At 35.3% G+C, this 23,293-nt stretch overlaps 2 protein-coding genes across 2 annotated transcripts; one reads left to right on the plus strand and one right to left on the minus strand.

Annotated features, from left to right (window-relative positions):
* Positions 1-1,701: 1,701 nt before the first annotated feature.
* Positions 1,702-9,560, minus strand: LOC126828133 (probable ATP-dependent RNA helicase DDX20). The gene is made up of 8 exons (XM_050557715.1): positions 9,251-9,560; positions 7,954-8,048; positions 6,503-6,671; positions 5,693-5,804; positions 3,852-3,994; positions 3,134-3,272; positions 2,593-2,734; positions 1,702-1,782 (listed from the first exon to the last, which is right to left on the minus strand). Exons 1-8 carry the CDS (start codon positions 9,438-9,440, stop codon positions 1,702-1,704), a joined length of 1,071 nt encoding a protein of 356 aa, XP_050413672.1. The 5' UTR covers positions 9,441-9,560.
* Positions 9,561-9,649: 89 nt separating this feature from the next.
* LOC126828677 (twinfilin-1) lies at positions 9,650-20,504 on the plus strand. Its single transcript, XM_056102209.1, has 10 exons — positions 9,650-9,767; positions 10,657-10,734; positions 11,743-11,793; positions 12,836-12,963; positions 13,189-13,284; positions 13,600-13,704; positions 14,302-14,427; positions 14,709-14,859; positions 15,267-15,388; positions 16,263-20,504. Exons 1-10 carry the CDS (start codon positions 9,743-9,745, stop codon positions 16,419-16,421), a joined length of 1,041 nt encoding a protein of 346 aa, XP_055958184.1. The 5' UTR covers positions 9,650-9,742; the 3' UTR covers positions 16,422-20,504.
* The last annotated feature ends 2,789 nt before the right edge of the window (positions 20,505-23,293 follow it).

Raw genomic sequence — 23,293 nt, forward strand, 5'->3', positions numbered from 1 at the left:
TAGATGTTGATCAAATTTGATAAAGATCTTTAATCTGATCTCTATCGTGTTCACAAACATTTCCAACACATAACTTATCTCTCGAAAAGAAGGGTTTATCCACAGAATGCTTCACACCAAATTTAAAAATGAATATGGTTCATACTCTTATGACCTCAATGCTTCACACAAAATTCAAATAAAATCTGTTAAAAAATCAATCTGGTTAAAACACAGATCCTATTTCGTTTCGTTTTTTATAGTTCAAAATTTCATTTTACTTGTCTTTACTACACTAGGTTCAGAAGAGTTGTTATATAACAGGCACTGTGCTTGATGCAAGGAATTAGCCAATGAAACGGTCCGTTACGGCAAGTTCTTGCAAGTAGTTAGCCAATGAAACGGTCCATTACGGCGAGTTCTTGGCGTGCTGTGCACAAAACTGTGGGTAAACCACTAGAAACGTCAACGCTGATGGATTAATCAATGTCTGACCCCTGGCACGACTTCCCACTACAACTGGTCAGATCTTCATGTAGTGAAGGCCATCGAAAGTATAAATAACTAAATATAGATCTGTATTTTAATCAGATTGCAAAAAAATGTAGTCTGTTTCATGTTCATAAGGTTTTCTGGTAATGATCATGATAATACTGGTTACTATGACGATCCTTGTGCTTTACATTTCATTGGTGTAATATTTTCTTGCAAGGGGTTTGGTGGCTGAATGATTTTAGGTGTCATCGAGTAGGGTCATCTGTCTAACCTCATGGGTTTTCTCTGGGTGTCTCTCCCTCTCCCCGCCCCCCTCTATCTCCTCAGCAGTCTTGCCTGTTAAACCTCTTGGGTTTTTTCCGGGTATCTGTCCCCCCCCCCCTCCTTCTCTGCAAAATGTTAGATGCTATGAAAGAGGGTTTATTGACACCCACGACACTGAAATGTGGGCATATAAAAATGGGTGTTTAATTTTGGGGTTTTTTTCGGCACCAACCTACGAATATTTCATAATACCAGCCTTCGTGTTAAAATACAAATGTGACTTATGACTCAATAAAATTTGAACTATCTTTTACCTGGAATGGGCCAAATTTTTGTATTACATTTTTTCTCTACAGCACGAAGTTCCGATTCTTCCTTGCCACTGCTTACTATTGATATAGCTGCTCCAAACGATCCTGGAATAAAAATATCTTCTCTTCATCTCCTCACTGATTTTATAAAAATAGTAACAAAATAACCTGCATGGGATCGGAGGCAGCAGGGGTTACGTAAAAATAGGGATACAGATCAACTGGAATATTAGGTTCAGGGAACCAGGGGTACAAGACAACTGGAAATATTAAGCTTGGGGATACAAGACACTTGAGGATACAAAGCATTTGGAGATACAAGATTCTAACTGGAGATACAAGGTATCTGGGGGTACAAATTGGGGTATTAAGTTTTGGGATACAAGGCAACTAGGGATATGAGACCAATGGGAATATTACGCTCAAGGACACTGGGCAACTGGGGGTATATGGCAACTGGGGGTATATGGCAACTTGGGATAAAAGGCAAATTGTCATTGGATTTATATAAAAATGATTGTAAAGTCGTAATGTAAATAATTATATATAAACTAATCTGTAACAACTAATAACTCACCAAATCGTCCAGCTCTACCAATACGATGTAAATAGGTTTCATGATCATACGGTACATCAAGATTAATCACCAAATCTACTTTATCAGCATCAATACCACGAGATGTCTACAATATAAACAACAATCTACGTTATCGGCATCAATACCACGAGATGTCTACAATATAAACAATCTAAGTTATCAGTATCAATACCATGAGATGTCTACAATATAAACAATCTATGTTATCAGCATTGATACCACAAGATGTCTACAATAAAAACAATCTACGTTATCGGCATCAATACCACAAGATGTCTACAATAAAAACAATCTATGTTATCAGCATTGATACCACAAGATGTCTACAATATAAACAACAACACTTTGACTGATATATATTCTTTTTAGAGACCCAGCTTTCACAATATTTTAGTTGTCAAGGTTTTACGGGTAGATGTTCCTCAAATGACGCTCAAAGACCTCAAAGATTTGTTAAATGTTTACTACTATTTTGTGTGTTGCTTTTATAATCAGTAAATCTCGAAAACCTCCTAATTTACATTTTGTAAATCAACTGAATTCAAATGTCAATGCTACGTAGTCCACAGGAATGGTATATATGTCCGGAATAATAATTATTATTCAGTAAGACGGACAGGACTATGGTAAAAGTAATACACTTGAAGTAATGGAAATGTAGTGAATAATGTAATGAATAATGGGCATTGGGCATGTAATTGGTAATGGACATTGGACAAGTAATGGACATTGGAAATGCAATGAACATTGGAAATGTAACGAGTAATGGACATTGGACATGTAATGAGTAATGGTCATGTAATGGGGTTTATAGTCGTTATGTTCTGCTACGATAGGGCTAATGAGTAATGGAACATTTAAAATAAATGCTGATGAATGGACGTTTCATCCATATAGGCTAAATAGATGCTAAATGGTGCCAATAGGAGATGATGATGTTCTTACCAAATCAGTTGATATTAAAACTCGACACTGGTATGTTTTAAGTTGATTCATGGCCTCCAATCTTTCTTTCTGATCTAAACTACCAGCTATACAAGTTGTTGGCCATCCCTGAGCTTGTAATTCACTGCATAAATTCTGGGCTCTGAAAACACAAAGCAATAAACACAAATCTAGAAACTTTAACTTTAGCAGAGATTTATCTTATACAGCAGGCCATACATAAAATCTGATTTAAAGTAACTCAACCAAAATAAATCTCAATATGAAATGAAATGAAATGAGGTCCTACTGTTCTGCTCCGAACTGGGCTAATGTAGACAGGTATATGCCATACAGTGTGCTATGAGGGAAATTTGGCCCGGACAGTGGCACTATGGCCTACTTTTATATCGAATTCCAACTGCCAAGGGATCTTATACGTGCATGCAAATGTATATACAAGACCTCGGTTTTGGTTTTTCGTCCCATTCGAATGACTAGACAACTGTCCTTGTCAGACCCTCCATGCCACTCAAAGATGATGTCATGGAGATTATATTACCTGGTTTGATAGTTTGAAAAGATCAAACATTGTTTAAATGTAATACTGGACAATATTTCTACAACAGCTTTAGTCTTTGTTTCTAGGTCTTTATTTGGTAATGGATGATGGGGTACTTGCGTATAATACTGTTTAATACCTGAATAATAATTATAACAAAACAATAACTGTATCTGCTAAAATAAAACCAAAGATGTAACAATTGGATAATGTATATTGGATCATATATTCCTATATGATGAGAGAGAAATGGGGTTTAACGTCCACTCGACACAAATTAGGTCATTTCAGGACTAACATATGGTTCAATTTAGTTTCAATAATTCGCTTGTGCGTAGCAGTCGTTAGCAGTGGGAGGAAACCGGAGAACCCGTAGAAAACCCACGAGGTTGGACAGACGACCCTACTCCTTTTCACGTACAACCAGGAAATCTAAACCATGCCAGTCGACTCAATGACAGACTATATGATACAGCGCGCGCGTGCTAACCATTCGGCCATCCAACTCTCCTCTATATGATGAGATATATGTAGTACCTTGAAATGTGGTGCATATAAGGTGTCATTTAGTCAACTATACAAAAATTACCCCCCCCCCACCATTAAACTTCAGATTTTTGGTAAAGCTTGTCTGAGAACCAAACCAAAATATTGTATGACCTAATATACATGTATATACCTACCCAATTGGGCGGGAACAGAAATATTATATACCTACCCAATAGAGCTGGATCAGAAATATTAAGACGTATAAAAGTTGGATTCCTCATATAGGCTGTTAAATGATTAGCAAGGTATTCTGGGTAGGTTGCAGATAACGCAAGAATCTGTTTATTCTCTGGTAAAGTTGAATAAATCCAACTGGAAAACAAAGTTAAAATAAATGAAAACTGTACAACGTATGTCTTTGTTTACAATAATTATGATCAAATAACTTTGTCTTTTAATACGACACAATGTAGGATCAAATTATCTGAATTGTTGCACTTGAAGCCATTTTCCCATCTGTCAGGGACAGCGTTCGTAGGGCTGACAAGTGACCACAGAAAAACATTTAATTATATATGTCAGTCTAAAAAAACTGAACTATTTTACATTAAACTTCAATTCCTTTCCACGGGAGCCGCAGTGGCTCTATGAGTAGAGAGAGAGAGAAATGTGGTTTAACGTCCACTCGACACAAACTAGGTCATTTCGGGACTAACATATGGTTTAATTTTATTTCAATAATTCACTTGCGCATAGGGGTCTTTAGCAGTGGGAGGAAACCGGAGGGCCCGGAGAAAACCCACGAGGTTGGACAGGCGACCCTACTCCTTGTCACGTACAACCGGGGATTCGAAACCACGCCAGTCGACTCAATGACAGACTTTATGATACAGCGCGCACGCTAACCATTCGGCCATCCACCCCCCCCAGGCTCTGTGAGTAAGATGCTGGGTCGCTAAGCAGGAGGTCTAGGGTTTGATCCCTTTGTCGGTCTGAGAAAGTTTTTTCGGTGTGATTCTCTTTGTAAGTGCTGCAGGACGGAATATCTGACAAGGGCAGTGACTAGTCACTCGGATTGGACAAAAAAAATGGGGTCCTTTGTACAAATTGGCATGGATGTATGAGAACCCTTGACAGTAGGAATTCTAAATACAATTAGGTCGTGATGCTGCTATCTTGGCAAAATTACCCTAACAGCACACAGCATTGTGTATGCCTGTCTTCATTAACAAAGTCAGTGCAGAAAAGTAGGGTGTTAAACCCCATTTCATCTGCATCTTTCTTCCTAATTGTTGAATATCAGTATTTACATATAATCATGTGGCAGAAAATTCAAAATCAATAACTTGCCACAGAAAAATTATATATGTCAGTATCAAAATAACTATCTTACGTTAAATACCATTCCTTTCCTCCTAATACTTAAACATATTCAACGTCCACTCGACACAAACTATGTCATTACAATTAACAGTGGGAGGAAATCAGAGAAAACCCATGATGGTTGGACATGCAATCCTACTCCTTGTCACATACAAGCATGGAATCTAAACCCCGCCACTTGACTCAATGACGGACCTTATGATCTGAAGTGCATATATTAACAGCCCTTGCTGAATAACAGGAAAGAAATAGAGTTAATATATGTGAGATTCAGTACTCAATCTGATAAAAACATAGATACTATTTCGTTTCGTTTTTTATAGTTCAAAGTTTCATTTTACTTGTCTTTACTACACTAGGATCTGGAAGAGTTGTTATCATTGACGTGTTCTGAATGGTGTCTGTTATGGCCAGCTTTAGGCGTGTTTTTCACGGAACTGTGGGTAATCCACTAGTAACATCAATGATCGTATGACCTCTGATGCGACCTATCGCTACAACCGGTCAGATCTTCATGTAGTGTAGGCTATCGAAAGTATAAAAAAACGAAGCAAAATACAGATCTGTATTATAATCAGATTGATTCAGTACTTAACATATTTTTTTATACTGGACTTTGAATACTAATCGTTCAATAAAATATTATGTAATATTTTTTAAGTTAGCCTGTTTCAGGTGAAGACTTACTTTATCTGATCTTGAAAACTTTCTTCTAATAATTTATCAGCTTCATCCAGTACCAACAATCTGATACTATCTGTTGACATTAAACCACTTTCTATTAACTGTTTCACACGTCCTATAAACATCAATTATAAACTTATACTATCTGTTGACATTAAACCACTTTCTATTAACTGATTTACACGGCCTATAAACATCAAATATAAACTTAAAAAACATTTCTAATTTACACTTATATAACTTGTATTCTCTCTAAAGGCACCGATCGAGTAAACACAAGGCATGCACAAACTGAATATAATACTATCCAGACCAATCATAGCAGTTCTGTCAACAGTTAAATGTTCACTCCTAGTTTTTTTAATCGTATTAGCGTTTACCTTGTGCTTATTTATGGCAAGAAAATATTTGTAGTAATGTCACAATATTAAAGTTTCTAGTGATTGTTAGCCGTATTGTTTTAAATATAATTTTAAAAGGAAACTTGATTAAAAATATTTTGATAATCTGAGGTAAGCAAAATATATCGATAATTTACTGAATGGCAAACTAGGTTATTTCGGGACTAACGTATGGTTCAATCTTATTTCAATAATTTGTTTGCATGTTGGACAGGTTTGCATGTTGGAGAACCCGGAGGAAACCCACGAGGTTGGACAGGTGACCCTACTTTTTGTCACATACAAGCTGGGAATCAAAACCACGCCACTTGACTCAATGACGGACCTTATGATCTAATGCACACATGTAAAACCATTTGGCCACCACCCCAACCCCCAGCTAAACCTTGACTTAAAAACTCAAGTATTATACCTGGTGATCCAATAGCTATATGACATCTTTTTAATTTCTGTATATCATCTTTTACGGGAAGTCCACCTATAAATGTATGACAAGCAAGTCGTGGTAAATAAACTCCAATATTCTTTATAACATCCTGTATCTGAACAGCTATTTCTCTAGTTGGTGCTAAAACTAATACCTATAAGGAGAGAGAAAGAAATGAGACTTAATGTCCACTCGACACAAATTGGGTCATTTTGGGACTAACATATGGTTAAATTTTATTTCAACAATTCGCTTGTGCGTAGGGGTCTTTAGCAGTAGGAAGAAACCGGAGGACCCAGAGAAAATCCACGAGGTTGGACGGGCAATCCTACTCCTTTGTACAATAAGGGAGTTGAACCACACCAGTTGATTCAATGACAAGACCTTATGATACAACGCGCCATGCTACCCATTCGGCCATCGAACCCCCAAATAGGGCACTTAGTAGGTTTGTTTCCTGCAGAAATTGGAGGCAGAATTTAACAGGTGTTCTCGAAAAAACAGAAATTCAAATTGGTGAGGCCTAATGTATCATTAGATTTTTAATCATTCAAGTTGAAATCATTTTTGATTTTGGGTTAATATTTTGAACACCCTATATATATTTGGGTTTTTTTAACAATATAAAATTTATAACGATCTAATTCAAATCAAAATGTTCTAAATGATTATTTAACATTAACTATGAAAACAAAATCAAAACATTAACAGTAGATAATCTCCGAACCCATCAAAGGATTTCAGTAACAATCATTAACAGTAGATAATCTCCGAACCCATTAAAGGATTTCAGAAACAATCCTAGGTGTTGACTATATGCTGTTTATATCATCTATACAGTTGATGCCACAAATTTTGAGGAATTTTCAATTCATCATATCTTTATAAATACTAAACTGAATTGAACCATTTTTGAACTGACTTTCCTTTTATAGAAATGAAATGAAATGGGGTTTAACATCCTACTGTTTTGCTCCGAACTGGGCTAATGAAGACGGGCATACCCAATATAGTGTGCTATGAGGGAAATTTTGCCTGGACAGCGGCCTACTCTTATATCGAATTCCAACTGTCAAGGGATCTTTTTCGTGCACACCAATGTGTACACGGGACCTTGGTTTTCCGTCCCATCTGAACGACTAGACAGCTGTCCTTGTCAGGCCCTCCGTCCTGCATCATTGACAAGGGAGAACCACGCCGAAAAATCTGGATGAACTTTCTCGGCCAAAGCAGGGATCGAACTTTTCCTTTTATAGCTTCAAATTGTAGTTTGAATATGAATCCTATAATCGCTTATTTCACCTTCAGAGAAATTAACTAATTTATTTTAAAAAGTTAATGTGGCAACTTTAACACTCATACCACAAAGTAGAGTTTTAATTTTACTTTAGTGAATTTTATGTCTGATCTGTCAAAATAAGGGAAAAAAATCAAACCTGCAGAGCTGAACTTTTCAGTTGTAAGCTTTCTAAAGCAACTACAGAAAACACACATGTTTTTCCAGTACCAGATTTAGCTTGCACTATTAAATCTGAAAGAAAAATATTCTTATTAATATGTGGGGGTCTGTTAACTTTATTTATATATGAATAGAGAGAGAGAGAGAGAGAGAGATTTAACCTCCACTCGACACAAACTAGGTCATTTCGAGACTAACACACAGTTCAATTATTCACTTGCGCGTAGGGTTTTTTTTTTAGCAGTGGGAGGAAACAGGAGGACTCAGAGAAAACCCACAAGGTTGGACAGATGACCCTACTCTTTGTCACCTACAACCAGGGAATCGAAACCACACCAGTTGACTCAATGACAGACCTTATGATACAGCACGCTCATGCTAACCATTCGGCCATCCAACCCACTTCTGGACTAATGAAGGCAGGCATACACCATGCAGTATGCCATGAGTGGAATTTTGTCTGGACAACAATTGGCACGATTTCGTTTATATGCACGCCAGCGAGTACATGGATTTGAATTTTAAATCCCATCTGAATAACTAGATGCTTTTCCTTGCCAAGCTCTTCTATCCTACACCACTGAACAGGGAAAATCAGGCTGAAAGATCCTGGGGAACTTTATTTTTTTTAATTATTCTACTGCCATTTTGAACAAAAAAAACTTGTATCTTATATTGTATCATTCATTTCCATCATAAAAAGGCAGTTCCTCTTTAATTTGTGTGTAAGGGATGTGCTAACAAAATTTTGTTATGAAACAAATTTTGGAATGGGATAGGCCATTGGTCAGGCCATATTGAAATAGTTGATTGTGACCAACAAGAATAGTGATGGCTTCCGGTTGTCAGTCAGGCAATAAAATCTTTCACTAGGCTGGTTGCTGACCTAAACATTGAAGATTCACCATCACCAAATATTTGGCAATCTAAAACTACTACTAATAGCAGGAGAATCTTGATGGATCCTTGAAATTGTAGGCCTCTTTTTTTTTTCAAACAAATCAAATGGGTCGTATATTGTTGTTAGTATAATATTGACTACGTAAGCGTTTACCGCTAAATGATAAGGCCAACTCAATTTTTCATCATAGGCTGCGACATGTAAACTGGGCTAGCACTAATCCTAACCCTGGACCTTGCCCCAATGCTTACGGCTTTACGCTAACCTAGCTAGGCTACAATCTCGCCAACAATCATGTGCCCTCTAACCTCATTTACATCTCAGTGACCTTGACAAAAACTGAACTGGCCTTAACAAATAAAATTAGCCCTACCTAATCCGCAACGACCAAGAGGTATGGCTTTTAACTGAATGGGTGACGGTCTTTCAAAACCGGCTGATATCAAGCCTTTCTGAACTGGATCCGACAAAAGCAAACCAGCGAAATCTACATTTTCAGACAGCAAAACGTCGTTTGTTCTTTTCTGAGAATTAATTTTATGTGCAACACTTGGAGTCTCCATTGCAGCAAATGAACTGAAACGCCCTGGGATCTCTTTGAAAGCTGTACTAGACGCTAGGTCTAATTAAATAATTATCTTCGAAAGATAAGTTCGCAAAATCCACGTTGTCAGCCATTTTGCCTCGATAGCCTAAGAATTATGTGAACGATAAATTGATTGGTGTAGATTAGTATCATTCACCAATGGGTAGTGTTGAAACAACGTAAAATGGATTTTTAATCACGTGACAGGAGGGAGTGTACTCTTTCCGAACTTCCGACAACTTCCTCTTCTGAGTCAACTTTTACCTGTAAAAGTCAACAATGTCTCACCAAACTGGAATATCAGGTACAGTATTCTTGATCTGAAATGATTGAGACGTAAACCCTATGGAATTATTCTAGATAATTTTGTCAATTTTGTGAAATAAGTCAAACTTAGTGAGTATGATTCAAAACATTTTGCGAAAGCTGCTCGGTCTGCTAATGGACATTCCATCATCATCAACAACCACTTATTGACAGTTGACTTCACCAGTCAGACAAATGTACAATCAATAAGCAGGGACAATAAGTCAGTGTTTTGTGGTTCAGTATGTCAGTCAACAGTTGTATCTGTAATCCTATGTAAATAAATATACACAAACACTTCCTTGTAAAATGAAGGTGATGTTTGTGCTTGGAGTCGAGTTGAAGAAACAATAACATGTTAATTACTGAATCTTGCCGAATTCATAATTGTACAAATAAAGAAATTAACTTAAGTAGTGGTTTTGATTGTTATAATTCGTAAGAAATAAAATGGACTTTAATGTCCTACTGTTCTGCTCCGACAGTGTGCTATGAAGGAATTTTTGCCTGAGCAGTGGCACTATGGCCTACTCTTATATTGAATTCCAACTGCCAAGGGATCTTTTACTGCACGTCAATGTGTACACAGGACCTTGATTCTTCGTCCCATTCAAACGACTAGACAGCTGTCCTTGTCAAGCCCTCCGTCTTGCACCACTGACAAGTGGAAACCACACTGGAAAATCCTGATGAACTTTCTTGGCCAATGCAGGGATCGAACACGTGACCTCCAGGCTAGTGAGCCAGCGTCTTACCCACTTAGCCACTGTGGCTCCCGATACCTGTAAGAGTTTTGAAACGTTGCATATAATAAAATAAAATGTGGTAAATCCATAAAGTTGTGTTATTATGAAAATTAACTGAAAGTACGGAATTTATTTTTTCAGCTTCGGAAGAATTGCTGGCAGAGTTTGCTAGGGCTAAAAGTGAATCTGTCCGTGTTTTAAAAGTTTCTATTGAGAAAGGTTAGTATTATCAAGGATGTAGAATATTCCCTCAGATGAAGTTGAGGGTTATTCCCCGATTATCGTAAAATGCAACTGGTAATAGGCATCAAAGTATTTTGCACAATTCCAATTCAAAATCCGTCTGATTAAAACATTTTGTTTTACTTGTCTTTACTACACTAGAATATGGAAGAGTTGTTATATTGATGGCGAGGCACGGAACTGTGTATAAACCACTAGAAACGTCAACGCTGGTTGATAAATCAATGTCATAGGGTCGAAAGCCACTCGCACCACTCCTGACAAACCTTCCAGATCTTTATGTAGTGTAGCCTATCAAAAGTATAAAAAAAAATGAAACGAAATATAGATGTGTATTTTAATCAGATTGAGTAAAAATGCCCTGTCACTGTAAAATTAGTATTGTCAAGGAGGTAGAATAGTCTCTAGATGAAATTTACCGTTATTTCTCAATTTTTATCAAAAATGCAAATTAATTTGATAAGAGATATCCATGTATAGTTCTGTCACTGTAAGGTTGTTAAAGTTGACTTATGAACATACGACTTTTACAAATAAAAATATCTGACACATTGGTTATTGGAATTAGTCACACTTTTACTAAGTGACATGTTTTACAACTTGTTAAACACCTGCTAATTAATGACAACTTTCTATACACACTAAACATTAGTTTACAGTAATGATCACTTGTACGTGACAAGGAGTAGGGTCGCCTGTTCAGCCTTGTGGGTTTTCTCAGGGTGCTCCTGTTTTCTCCCACTGCTAAAAATCCCTACGCGCAAGCGATTTATTGAAATAAAATTTAACCATATGTTAGTCACGAAATGACCTAGTTCATGTCGAGTGGATGTTAAACCCCATTCCTCTCTCTCTCTCTGTATGATTTAATGATAAAAATTTTGTTCATAAGTTGTAATTATCTACTGCAATTTCTCCTTGGTCCACTTTGTTACAAAAAAACAAGATTATTTTCTAATCCATGTAAAATTATTTTTATTTTAGAACAGATGGTTTTAAGTGAAAGTTTGCCAGGCAAGAAATCATGGGATGAAGATATCCTTTTATATAAATACACAATTCCACTTCCTTTACCAAAACAACGGGAAAACATACCAGCCGAAGTTTCTGATAATGTTTATAATGTTTATGAAAAGGTGTAAACAGTAGTGACCGATTATCGGCAAATAGTCTGCCATTTTGCTGATACTGGAGGTGTCGATATCTGTTCGAACAGACCCAGTGAAAAAACCTTTAAAATATCATTGTCTCTTGCGTGGCTCTCGGCCATATTGTCGAGCACAAAGTCTCTAATGCTCGTCAACTTGTCTGATATATATTTGTCTTTTATCAGTGATATTTTAAATGTCCAGCACCAGGTTCAAATTGTCTGTTACTAGATGTCAATAACACTGCCCAGTACCATAAAGATATTTTAACTTTTAGTGTCAATAACACTGTCTAATACCCTAAAGATATTTTAACTCTTAAGTGTCAATAACGCTACCTAGTAACATAAAGATATTTTAACTCTGAGTGTCAATAACACTGCCCAGTACCATAAAGATATTTTTACCCCAGTCGCATTCTCTTCTTTACTTGTGGACAATTCGTTTGTGACCAGAAACAGTCGCTGGAAGCTACAGACTTGTTCTTGACATGGTCGAACTTCTTCTCTTCTTGAGGAAGGCAGGTTGGCTGGCTTTAGATCATAAGGTCTGTCATTGGGTCAAGTGGTGTGGTTTTGATACCCTGTGTGTACATGACAAGGAGTAGGCCTGCCTCTCTAACCTCGTGGGTTTTCACCGGATCCTCAATTTTCCTCCCATTCCTCAAGTGGATTATTGAAATTAAATTGAGTCATAGGTTAGTCCTGAAAAAACCTAGTTAGTGTCGAGTGGATGTTAAACCCCATTTCTCCCTCTCACCACTGGAAACTCTGTGGTTGTTCTACGAGACATAGTTAAACTTGTTCTCTTTGGTATTTGAAAGTTTGTTGCTGACTGGAAACAATCGTTCACGACCAAAATGTAACGAAGTTTGCTAGAAACAACAGGGTTGTTTATAATTGTTTAATTTGACCTTAACGATGTTGTACAATATGATGAGTTAGTTTTACCATTGTTAGAAGAGAAGCAGCCATGTTATATATTATATAGATTAGATGAGAAGAATACAACAGGTTATTTATGGATCGTAATATCCTGGTCACCAGATTTCTCACCTGTAAGTTTATTCATTTTATTTTCTCGAAAACTTAACGCTTTAACACCTGGTACATCTGAACTAAACAGATCATTTCATTGGCTAATCCCTTACATCAAATTCAAATTGAACACTATTTAAAAGCTCTTCCATATTCTATTGTGGTGAAGAAGACAACCTCCACCTGAAAAATTAATTATTTATTACAAAGTAGAATCTGTGATCTAATCGTATTTTGTTTTGTAGGTACGACAGAAGATGTTATACGCTGCAACAAGGGCCACATTAAGAAAGGAATTTGGTCAAGGTGATTTGAAACATGATGTGTTTGGTACCACAATTGTAAGTTATTATCTGTAAAGGTTATTTTCAACTTGGTCTTTTATTGTATTGTGATTAAAAGGAAATATGGTCAATAATCATGAAATGTTCATTTAAGAGGCTATTAAAACATATGATTATAACATTTTAGAAACATGTTAATTTAAGAGGCTATCAGAAACATGATTATAATATATTCATTTTAGGAAAAGCCAATTAAAACCATGATTATAATATATTTATTTTAGAAAGATGTTAATTTAAAACCATGATTATAATATATTTATTTTAGAAAGATGTTATTTTAAAACCATAATTATAATATATTTATTTTAGGAAGATGTTAATTTAAAGGGTTATCAGAAACATAAGAAATCTTTAGATGCTCCAGCACCTTTAACATTTGCTGAAGAAGAACTCAAAGCTATTAAAGACAATGAGGTACAATTAAACTCTTTCTGATACAACTTTTAAAAAATCTTTGTAATTTAAAAAAGTTAAATATTTAGAATCTTGATGATGTAAAAAGAGTTGAATATTTCAAATCTTTATGATGTAAAAAGAGTTGAATATTTAAAATCTTTATGATGTAAAAAGAGTTAAATATTTAAAATCTTTATGATGTAAAAAGAGTTGAATATTTAAAATCTTTATGATGTGAAAAATTGTCATTTAAAAGAGTTAAATATTTAAAATCTTTATCATGTAAAAAAGTATTTTGTTTAATGCCTGAATGCACCTACTTGGTTAATGAAGACAGGCTTTCTTTGCCCGAACAGCGGCACTATGTCCCACTTCTACAACTTTTAAGGGTTCTTTTATGTGCATGTCGATGTCTATATTGTTCCTTGCCAGATCCTCCATTAAACGACGACCGACAAGGGGATACCACTCCGAAAAATCCCAAGGAAGATTGGTCAACACCTGTAGTTAACCCAAGACCTGTTATGGTTCTAGAACCAAGTAATAATATCCTGGTTACTCCACCACAATAAAATTTGTCCAGAAACATAAATATTTGTATTTTTATTCTTACAGGTGAATGCTGTAGTTAATATTGATACAAAACATCAAACTATGCAAGGTGTTGCCTTCCCTTTAACTAAAGTAGCAGTAGAAAAACTAGAAGAACTTAAAAATGGTGATATTAATTATGTTCAATTAGTAAGTCAACATTTACAACATCTTATCAACACTTCAGTGATATTATATATAGATAAAGATTCACGGTTTTGCAACCTTTATGGACGGCCCAGACAACTTAGCTGCTGTGGGTGTATGTTTTGTTGCCAGAAAACCTATGTTGTTCACTGTTCACTAGGTGTCCATTCAGTCAGAGTACCTCTAGTGTAGTTTTGAACAAGAATCTAATATGTATCAAAAGTGGAATATAGAAATATGATTTATTAAATATTGTAATACCCAGATTGTTTTTATCTTTCTAGAGTTTGGATATTACAAAAGAAATTATAAATCTTGAAGAATCTGGCGATGTAAAAATTGGTAATTTGCCGTCCAAAGTTCCTGATGATCATCCCCGATATCATTTATTCACATTTAAACATACGCATGAAGGTGATTACATGGAAACCACAGGTACGTGAATTATTTACACTAGAGTTGACATTTATTTTTTGTATTTGTATATTTTGTGTATTTACAATATTTATATATTCTATTCTGGGATATACTATTATAATAATGATAATAATATAGATATATTCCAAGTATTTATATTTTCTATGCTGGGAAGGACTATTATAATATTGTTATATTTTTGTATTTTCAGTATTTGCATATATTTTGTGTATTTACAGTATATTTTGTGTACTTATTTTTTGTATTTACAGTATATTTTGTGTACTTATTTTTTGTATTTACAGTATATTTTGTGTATTTACAGTATATTGTGTGTATATTTTGTGTATTTACAGTATATTTACTGTATATTTACAGTATATAATTTTGTGTGTATTTATAGTATATATTTTGTATATTTACAGTATTTATATATTCTATGCCTGGATATAAATGTTCTATAAAAGAGCGTATGTTATATTCAAGTTGTAAATCACCTGTAGTGGATTATATACAGACAGTTATAGGAATAGATTTAGTTAAAAAGGTAAGTCATGTTTCAATTTTAATTACGGAGGGGGTGTGGGGTGAATGGTTTAGTTTAGGTCCCAGCCTTGTGAGTGGTGCAGGACAGAGGGCCTGACAAGCACAGCTGTCTAGTTGTTCGGATGGGACAAAAAAGCAAGATCTTGTGTAAACATGACAGTTGAAATTTGTTATAAGTGTAGGCCGTGGCGTCACTGTACTGGGAAAATGTTTTCCATTGGCAGCCAGTAAATATCCACTAACAGTTTGAAATTGGAATCTGAGTAACGTAGCGTCACAGTAAGGGCAAAGTTTCCCTAATTGCACACTGCATGGTGTTGCCCGTCTTCGTCATCTTGGTTGATGCAGGAAAGTAGGACGTTAAACCCTGCACTGCACTTACTGTTCGTTTGATTTCCAAGTCGTAATGGAAATGAAATGAAATGGGGTTTAACGTCCTACTGTTCTGCTCCGACTGAGCTAATGAAGACGGGCATATACCATACAGTGTGCTATGAAGGAAATTTTGCATAGACTCTTATATCGAATTCCAACTGCCAAGGGATCTTTTACATGCACGCCAGTATGTGCATGGGACATTGGTTTTTTAATCCCATCCAAACGACTAGACAGCTGTCCCTGTCAGGCCCTCCATCCTGCACCACTGACAAGGGGAAACCAAGTCGGATAATTCCGACGAACTTTCTCAGCCAATGCAGGGAGTGAACCCACGATCTCCAAGCTAGCGAGCCAATGTCTTACTCACTTAGTCAGAGTGATAATGGAAAGATATATGGAATGAGCTAAGCAATGGTTACTTGAACAAAAGTCAAGCACATGTTTAAATTTAATAGGGCCAAACATCTGAAGTTATCCTTTCTAATTTGTTGTTTCAGATTGAATCTGATGATGCTAAAGAATTAACAGAAAAATTCATTTATGAAGAAGTTCATCCTACGAAAAATGCAGTACGACAAGCGTTTGCCAAACCAAAAGGTCCAGCAAATAGAGGTCCTCGTCGAATGATTCGGGCAAAGGAAGGAGAAGAGCAATAATTGTATATTTGTACATTTGATAATTTAATTTTAGGAATGAAATTTTTAGGAGTGAGGAACAATTTAATTGAGCTATAAAATAAGTTGAAGAATTTTAGGAATGAAATTTAAAATGTGTCCCCTAATTGGCAGCTCAGCACACCTCATATATATTTAGGGTTTGGAGCGAAAAAGATAAATTTTGAAAACTCATTTATCATGAAAAAAATAAATCCATTGTTAGTTGGAGAAAAGCCTCATAAAAACATCACTGAAGACAATTTATTTCATGTGATTTCCCTAAAATGTAGAAATAACAGCATTAATTAAAAACAGCTACACAGACGTTGTAAGCAGGAAACAACAAATATCAAATCAAGTGGGTGGATCCGTGGGTCCGCTGTAAACGTCCACTGAGCTGTACAGTCCTAGCTAGATCTATTTCATAAGGTCAACTCAAGATTTCGTCAAGGTTGCTGAGATGTAAATAAGGTTAGGGCATGTGATTGTTGGCGAGATTGTAGGTTAGGATAAGCGTTAGGGCTAGATTTAGGGTTAGGGTTGGGATAAGCGCTTTGACCAAACGTGAAGTTGGCCTTATAAAATAGATCTAACCATAAAGTCCCGGGTCTGTAATGATACAAGCTTCACACAAAATGAAACAAAAACAACAATAAATGCTCTACGAGACCTAATAGAAATAATGCAATGGTGGTCGTCTCTTGAATGGCAATCGTCTGCCGATATATATCATCTGTTGTTCCAAAAATAACTAAATCAGGAAATTTAACACCAAATGATTGAATTATTGTTAGAATATGTTAAGATATATATTATAAAGAATTAAATCACCTTTTTATTGTTGCTTTATGTTGATAAGTTTATTATTATCTGTTATAACTCTTTGTTTTGTATATAGACAATGAACTTTGATCCTGTGTGATGATTTCCCTATGTTATTATTGAGTTTGAAGTCTTGTTTCCATTTATGGGGTTAAAATGTAATCGTAATATGAATCGGTTTCTTGAGATTACACCCGCGGACGTCATTACCTGTGCAGTTTATCTAATAACATTTCATACCTGTGTCCCTTCTTTTATCATACTAAAAAACTTGGAGTGGACGATATTTGAAATTTTAATTATTGCTATTACTGCCAATAACGATCTAAAAACCCACAATACATTGTCATTATTGCAGCTTATGCTGTGTTCTATAAAATACAAGGATCTTTCAGAGAATATTATTGAAGAAATGGCGATAATTTAGGGCTAATCGATATATTGGATTATTGGGGTATTTTTATCGGTCAATAAAATTCACATGTTGATTTATTGTCCAATCCTACCAAATATCATGGTAAACGGAAACCTTGCATTCAGCAGTTAATTTGTTGTAATAGATGCTGATTGGTTGGGGGGGCAAGGGATGGCGAATGGTTAGCACATGCACGCTGTATCATAAGATCTGTCATTGAGTCAACTGGCATGGTTTCGATCATCCGGTTGTACGTGACAAGGAGTAGGGTCGCCTGGCTAACCTTAATGAGAAGGGTTAATTGTGACAACATTAACCCTTGTCTGCAGAAATGAAATGGGGTTTAACGTCCTACTTTTCTGTGCCAACTTATCCAAGTCCTTGTTTGCAGATGATGCCATAACACACGACAGTACAGTTCGGTGAACTTAAGAATTTTTTTCGGAAATTCACCTGCACGTCAAACCTCATAAATGGAAGGAATTGGTTTGTTTCAGTTGTTTTTTACGTTATATATATAAAGGTAACACAAGAAAAAATGTTAATTAATAAATTATTATGAATATGTTTTAATGATCAGTGTCATCAGTCTAGTTTTAATTTGCTGTGTTCATATGTCCAGAAGATGACTATATTCTTGTATTTATATAAAGTGGTGATTCTTCTGGCAGGTAGGTTGGACGGCATGTGGTATATTTCTAGCCCAAACTTGTATGTGACAATGACTAGCGCTGCCTGTTTTCTCCAGGTCCTCTAGTTTCCCCCGAATTATTGAAATAAAATTGTATCATATGTTAGTTCAGTGTCAATAAATGTATCTTGATTCCTTAGATTACAGACATTTTGATAGACCCCATTAAACATTTAATTACTTTCACTTACCTTACGAGAGAATTGTTTCTTGTCACATGTATAATAGTACATTGTTGTTCTATTTAAATAAAGGACTGCTTCGTAAGGACACGAGGGCCTTATTCATGAAAACTTAAACTAAAATATTTTAGCAATTCAGCTCTTCCATTGGCCAATAGCTTAAATTTATTCTATTATTTTAATCTTCAACAAATACAGAGGCTGCATCATTAAAAATATTTTAAATTAAGTTTTCATGAATTACGCCCCAGGACCCACATCTAGAAATTTATCTGTTACAAATTCTGTTGTCAGTCGAAAAGACCATTACATACCACTGCCCTGGTAAATTCCAACCATTAGGTATATAATTTTAGTAATACAAATTATAGTTATTTTTGTGTTGACGAGATGTTTAAAGTGAATAAATTAATTATGTAGTGATTAAGATGTTTATATATTCGTGATGTTGATAATCATTATTTCTGTAGTTGAATATTTTATAAGTTAAAATTATTTTGTTTTTTTTATTTACATTCCCTTTCATCATGTCCCAAATTCCTGTAGAATTTTAACAACAAGAAAATAATCATTTAATCTTTACAATGGAATTCTACCTCATAATCCTGTCAACAATCTAAGCAAATTTTAATAAACAATTTTGAGGAATCAGACTACTGAAAAATTCAAAAAGAGTTAAAATTGATTTAAGTTAAAACCAGCAGTATTCACAAAATCAAACCTTTTGAATTAAGACCAGCCGTATCCAAAATCAAACCATTTGAATTAAGACCAGCCGTATCCATTTGCCTTATCTAGTTTTTAAACTAGAGAGCAACAAACTGAATATGGCTGTTATTATTTTGTTTGGCTGTTGGATTAGATGCCCCACCTCCCGAAGGTTTAAATATTAATATTATATTGGACGTCTAAAAGGTTAAACAATGTTTCCACAATTTCAGTATTTATATATAAAACCTACGGAGAGATTGTTAATCAACAAGGATTTATCCTGATTTATTTACTCTATCTTTTGTTTCTTGTTAAATCTATGGAATCAAATTTAAAATACAAATAATTTTGTAATTAAAGTTGCATTGCATTGTGTAAGATTTAGATAAAAATCTTAGTTTAAAAATGGATAATTGAAAATTACTTTATTCATAGCGAAGTTATTAATGGTTGAAGTTTTGACAAAATTGGGCTGTGATAATAAGCAACGTCTCGATTATCCATTTTGACTTGGGACGAGTGTTCTAATCCATTTAATCGGTCATCCAATCAGCCTATCATGTGAATAAATGTCTAATTAATAATTTATATAACATTTGATGCCAGAGGAAGTCCTGCAATAGGTAGAGTTAGCTCTTACATAATGAACGTTTAACTGAAAGTATTCATATTGCTCAAAATGGCATCCATGGATAATGTTTTCTATGATTGATATTTATGTTATAGATCAGAGCTTTGAGAGGAGGTGCTATTACTATATATTCTATATTCTATTCCTGTCTGTATATTCATATTTACTCCATGTCAGCAAACTTTGTAATATATTTATTTTATGTTTTCTCTCATCAAAATACCTGACATTATATATATCACGAGTATGCCGGTTATTTTGAAACGTACCCCTAGATCTACTTGAAATGTCAGTTATTTTGAAATGTATCCTTGGGTCTACTTGAAACACCAGTTATTTTGAAACATACCCTTGGATCTACTTGGAACACCAGTTATTTTGAAACGTACCCTTGGATCTACTTTGAAATGCCAGTTATTTTAAAACGTACCCTTTTATCACTGTAATATGAATATCCTTTAAATAGAAGATTTGATACTATATTCTCTTGGATTCCATTCATATAAAATATATCTTGTTGATATAATGAAATTAGTTTATAATATTAATAGATAGATAGATTTTATTCTATGAATTAAACATGTAAATAGATGTAAAATACAGGAATAAAGCTGTGTGATCACTTGAATAATTTTTTTTATTATTGTATTAGCTTGATAACTTGAGAGAATACTCTTCGAAACGTCGCCCCAAAAAATAAGTAGCTGTTTATTCCATAAGTATGTGTTTTTGTGTATTGCTCTATCCAGTTACTAAATGCCTCGAAAAGATTATTACTTGAATACACTTCTATTTTATCTATAAACATACCTTCTCACCTACAAACTCTACCTGTGATTTAAATCTCTTGCGAAACATTCTAATCTCTCAAGAAAACTCCCCCAAAGCCATAAAAGTCTTGTTTTAAGCAGCTGTGTTTGTTATTTGACTTGATTGTGGGAGAATCAATTTTACAGCTAGTATTTGTCGCTACTCGCTCTCGTCTGTTTACTATACATATCGAAGCCCCTAAGTAAATTCTTGGATAATCCTCTGCCAAAGTCTTTTTTTGAGTCCCTTTTGTGCTTTCAATGTCGAAGACTGTGGATGACATTGAGTTAAGAGACTTAGCTACTTCAATTGGTGGGGGTTGGGAGGCCGAATGGTTAGCAGGAGCGCGTTGTATCATACAGTCCGTCATTGAGTCATCTGGCGGGGTTTTGATTCCCCAGTTGTATGTGCCAAGGAGTAGGGTCGCTTGTCTCCGGGTCCTCTGGTTTCCTCCCACTTCTAAAGACCCCTACGCGCAAGCGAATTATTGAAATAAAATTGAACCATGTGTTAGTCCCAAAATGACCTAGTTTGTGTCAAGTGGACGTTAAACCCCATATCTCTCTCTCAATTTAATTGGTTGTTACTTGTGAACAGATTTTAGTGTGTTTTAAATGTTTTCATTACTGACAAATTAAAAAATATTTATAGATGCGTTGTTAAAGTTTAAATATTTATTATAACTTTAACCTCAAATCTTATCTGAAATAAAGGTTTACAGCTATTAGACTTATTCTAGGAATACTGTTTAGAGAAAACTGCCCTGTTGAATACGATTCGGTGTATTGAATAAAATACTGTATAAAGGGAGGTAACTCCTTGTACCGTTAATGGATGCAGACCACCATTAATGTCTCCCATACTCCAATGTTAATGTTGGTCTCTTTGCCCGGCTCAAACTTTCCCTCAGTTTTCATTTGGCTGAATCCTTTTCACAACAGACAGAGAAACAAATGCTCATGTCTTCGCACCAATATTTGTATGAGGTTGACCACCAAATTTTTGAGATATACAAACTTGAAGTAGCATACTAAAAACATGTAACTATTCGCTGTACATATCACCGTAGCCAACCTGATAACTCTGCTATCCTTCACCCGCTAAATCATGAATATTGACCAAAACCTGGCAGAAAATGTTAATTTAAACCCTCTTCCTCCATTCTATGCCAAAAAAAATCAACAAAAATAGGAAATCAGCGGGAGAGAATTGCTATTAATAGACGAACCCTATCAAAATTTAACCAATACGCTATTCTTGACAAATATAAGTAAAACAGTGAATTGTTAGTAAGGGCCTATAACTAAAGCATTTACTTGACAATTATTACAATTTTCGTTTCTGGCTTTTAATCGAGTTTATGCAATCAGAATTAATTTACAATATGCTAATGGTCGCAGATTATAGTTGGGAGACATGTAGCAAACTTTCACCCTAGAAATTCTGGCTACAGTATATATTCTGTGGCAATTTTACCAACTAATGAAAAACTACCTAACTTCAAGATTATATATAACAACTTAAGAAGGGCTTCAATCTAGGTGAGAACATCAACTTCTGTAGGGGCCCGTGAGCTTACCATACTCACAGGCTCCTTCTCACGCTATCCATAATTTAATCTAAATTGGAAGATGCTAATTGAGGGCCGATTCGGGAAGTTCGGGGATTTCCGGAGTCCAAAATGACCGCTTTATGAGTATTTTGGGGAATACTAACCCTAAAGGGGGTAAACAGTAAATTGGATCCAAGTTGAGTCTTCTAAAAATGGTTAGCGGTATTATTCTCCGAAATACTCATTCATATAAAACGGTTATTTTAGACTCCGGAACTCCCAGAGTCTCTCCAATCGGCCTACAATTAGCATCTTCCAATCTAAATTATTTCAATGGTCAGTATTAACTAAGTGTATATATTGTCTGGTTATATTTTCACATATCATTGCATAATAATGACTAGAGAAGCCTAGTCGAAACGTTGCTCAGTGATACGCGGTAAATTCATAGAATTTTAACCCATGGTGTAAATCTATTTTATTACCTTGTTAAACGTCTGGACTTAATAATAGGTGATAATTTATGAACAATGACAGTTTCTTAAACATGTCATTTGAAACCCTCTTCAGGCAGCCTATTTACGCTAGGTATATAGCTGGCCCTTGTTAACATCCTGTTATGTTAGTTAATTGCTTCCAGGTTTCTCGTATTGGAGGAATTTTAGTTTTATTGTGTTATCGATAAACCATAACAGTGAAATCTCATCAAAATGGATTCTGCATTAACATTTCTTATTATATCTGTTAATGTCTTCGCCGTTTCACCGAAACACGCATAATAAGCTGTGTATTTGCCTTGAAATAAAGATCAACTTTGCTTTAGCATAAAAAACACGTCATTTTGGGGACGGGGAATTCAAACTGTGGAAACAGCCGTCGTATCGCGATAAGTATTGTTTATCGTTATTAAATGTGTGTGTGTGGGGGGGAGTGGAATTGAGTCAACTGGCTTGGTTTCGATTCCCCGGTTGTACGTGAAAAGGAGTAGGGTTATCTGTCCAACCTCGTGGTTTTTCTCCGCTTCCCCCGGTTTCCTCCCACTGCTAAAGACCCCTATG

The sequence above is a fragment of the Patella vulgata genome, chromosome 7, assembly GCF_932274485.2.
Source record: "Patella vulgata chromosome 7, xgPatVulg1.2, whole genome shotgun sequence".
In the NCBI taxonomy this organism is placed as follows: domain Eukaryota; kingdom Metazoa; phylum Mollusca; class Gastropoda; family Patellidae; genus Patella; species Patella vulgata.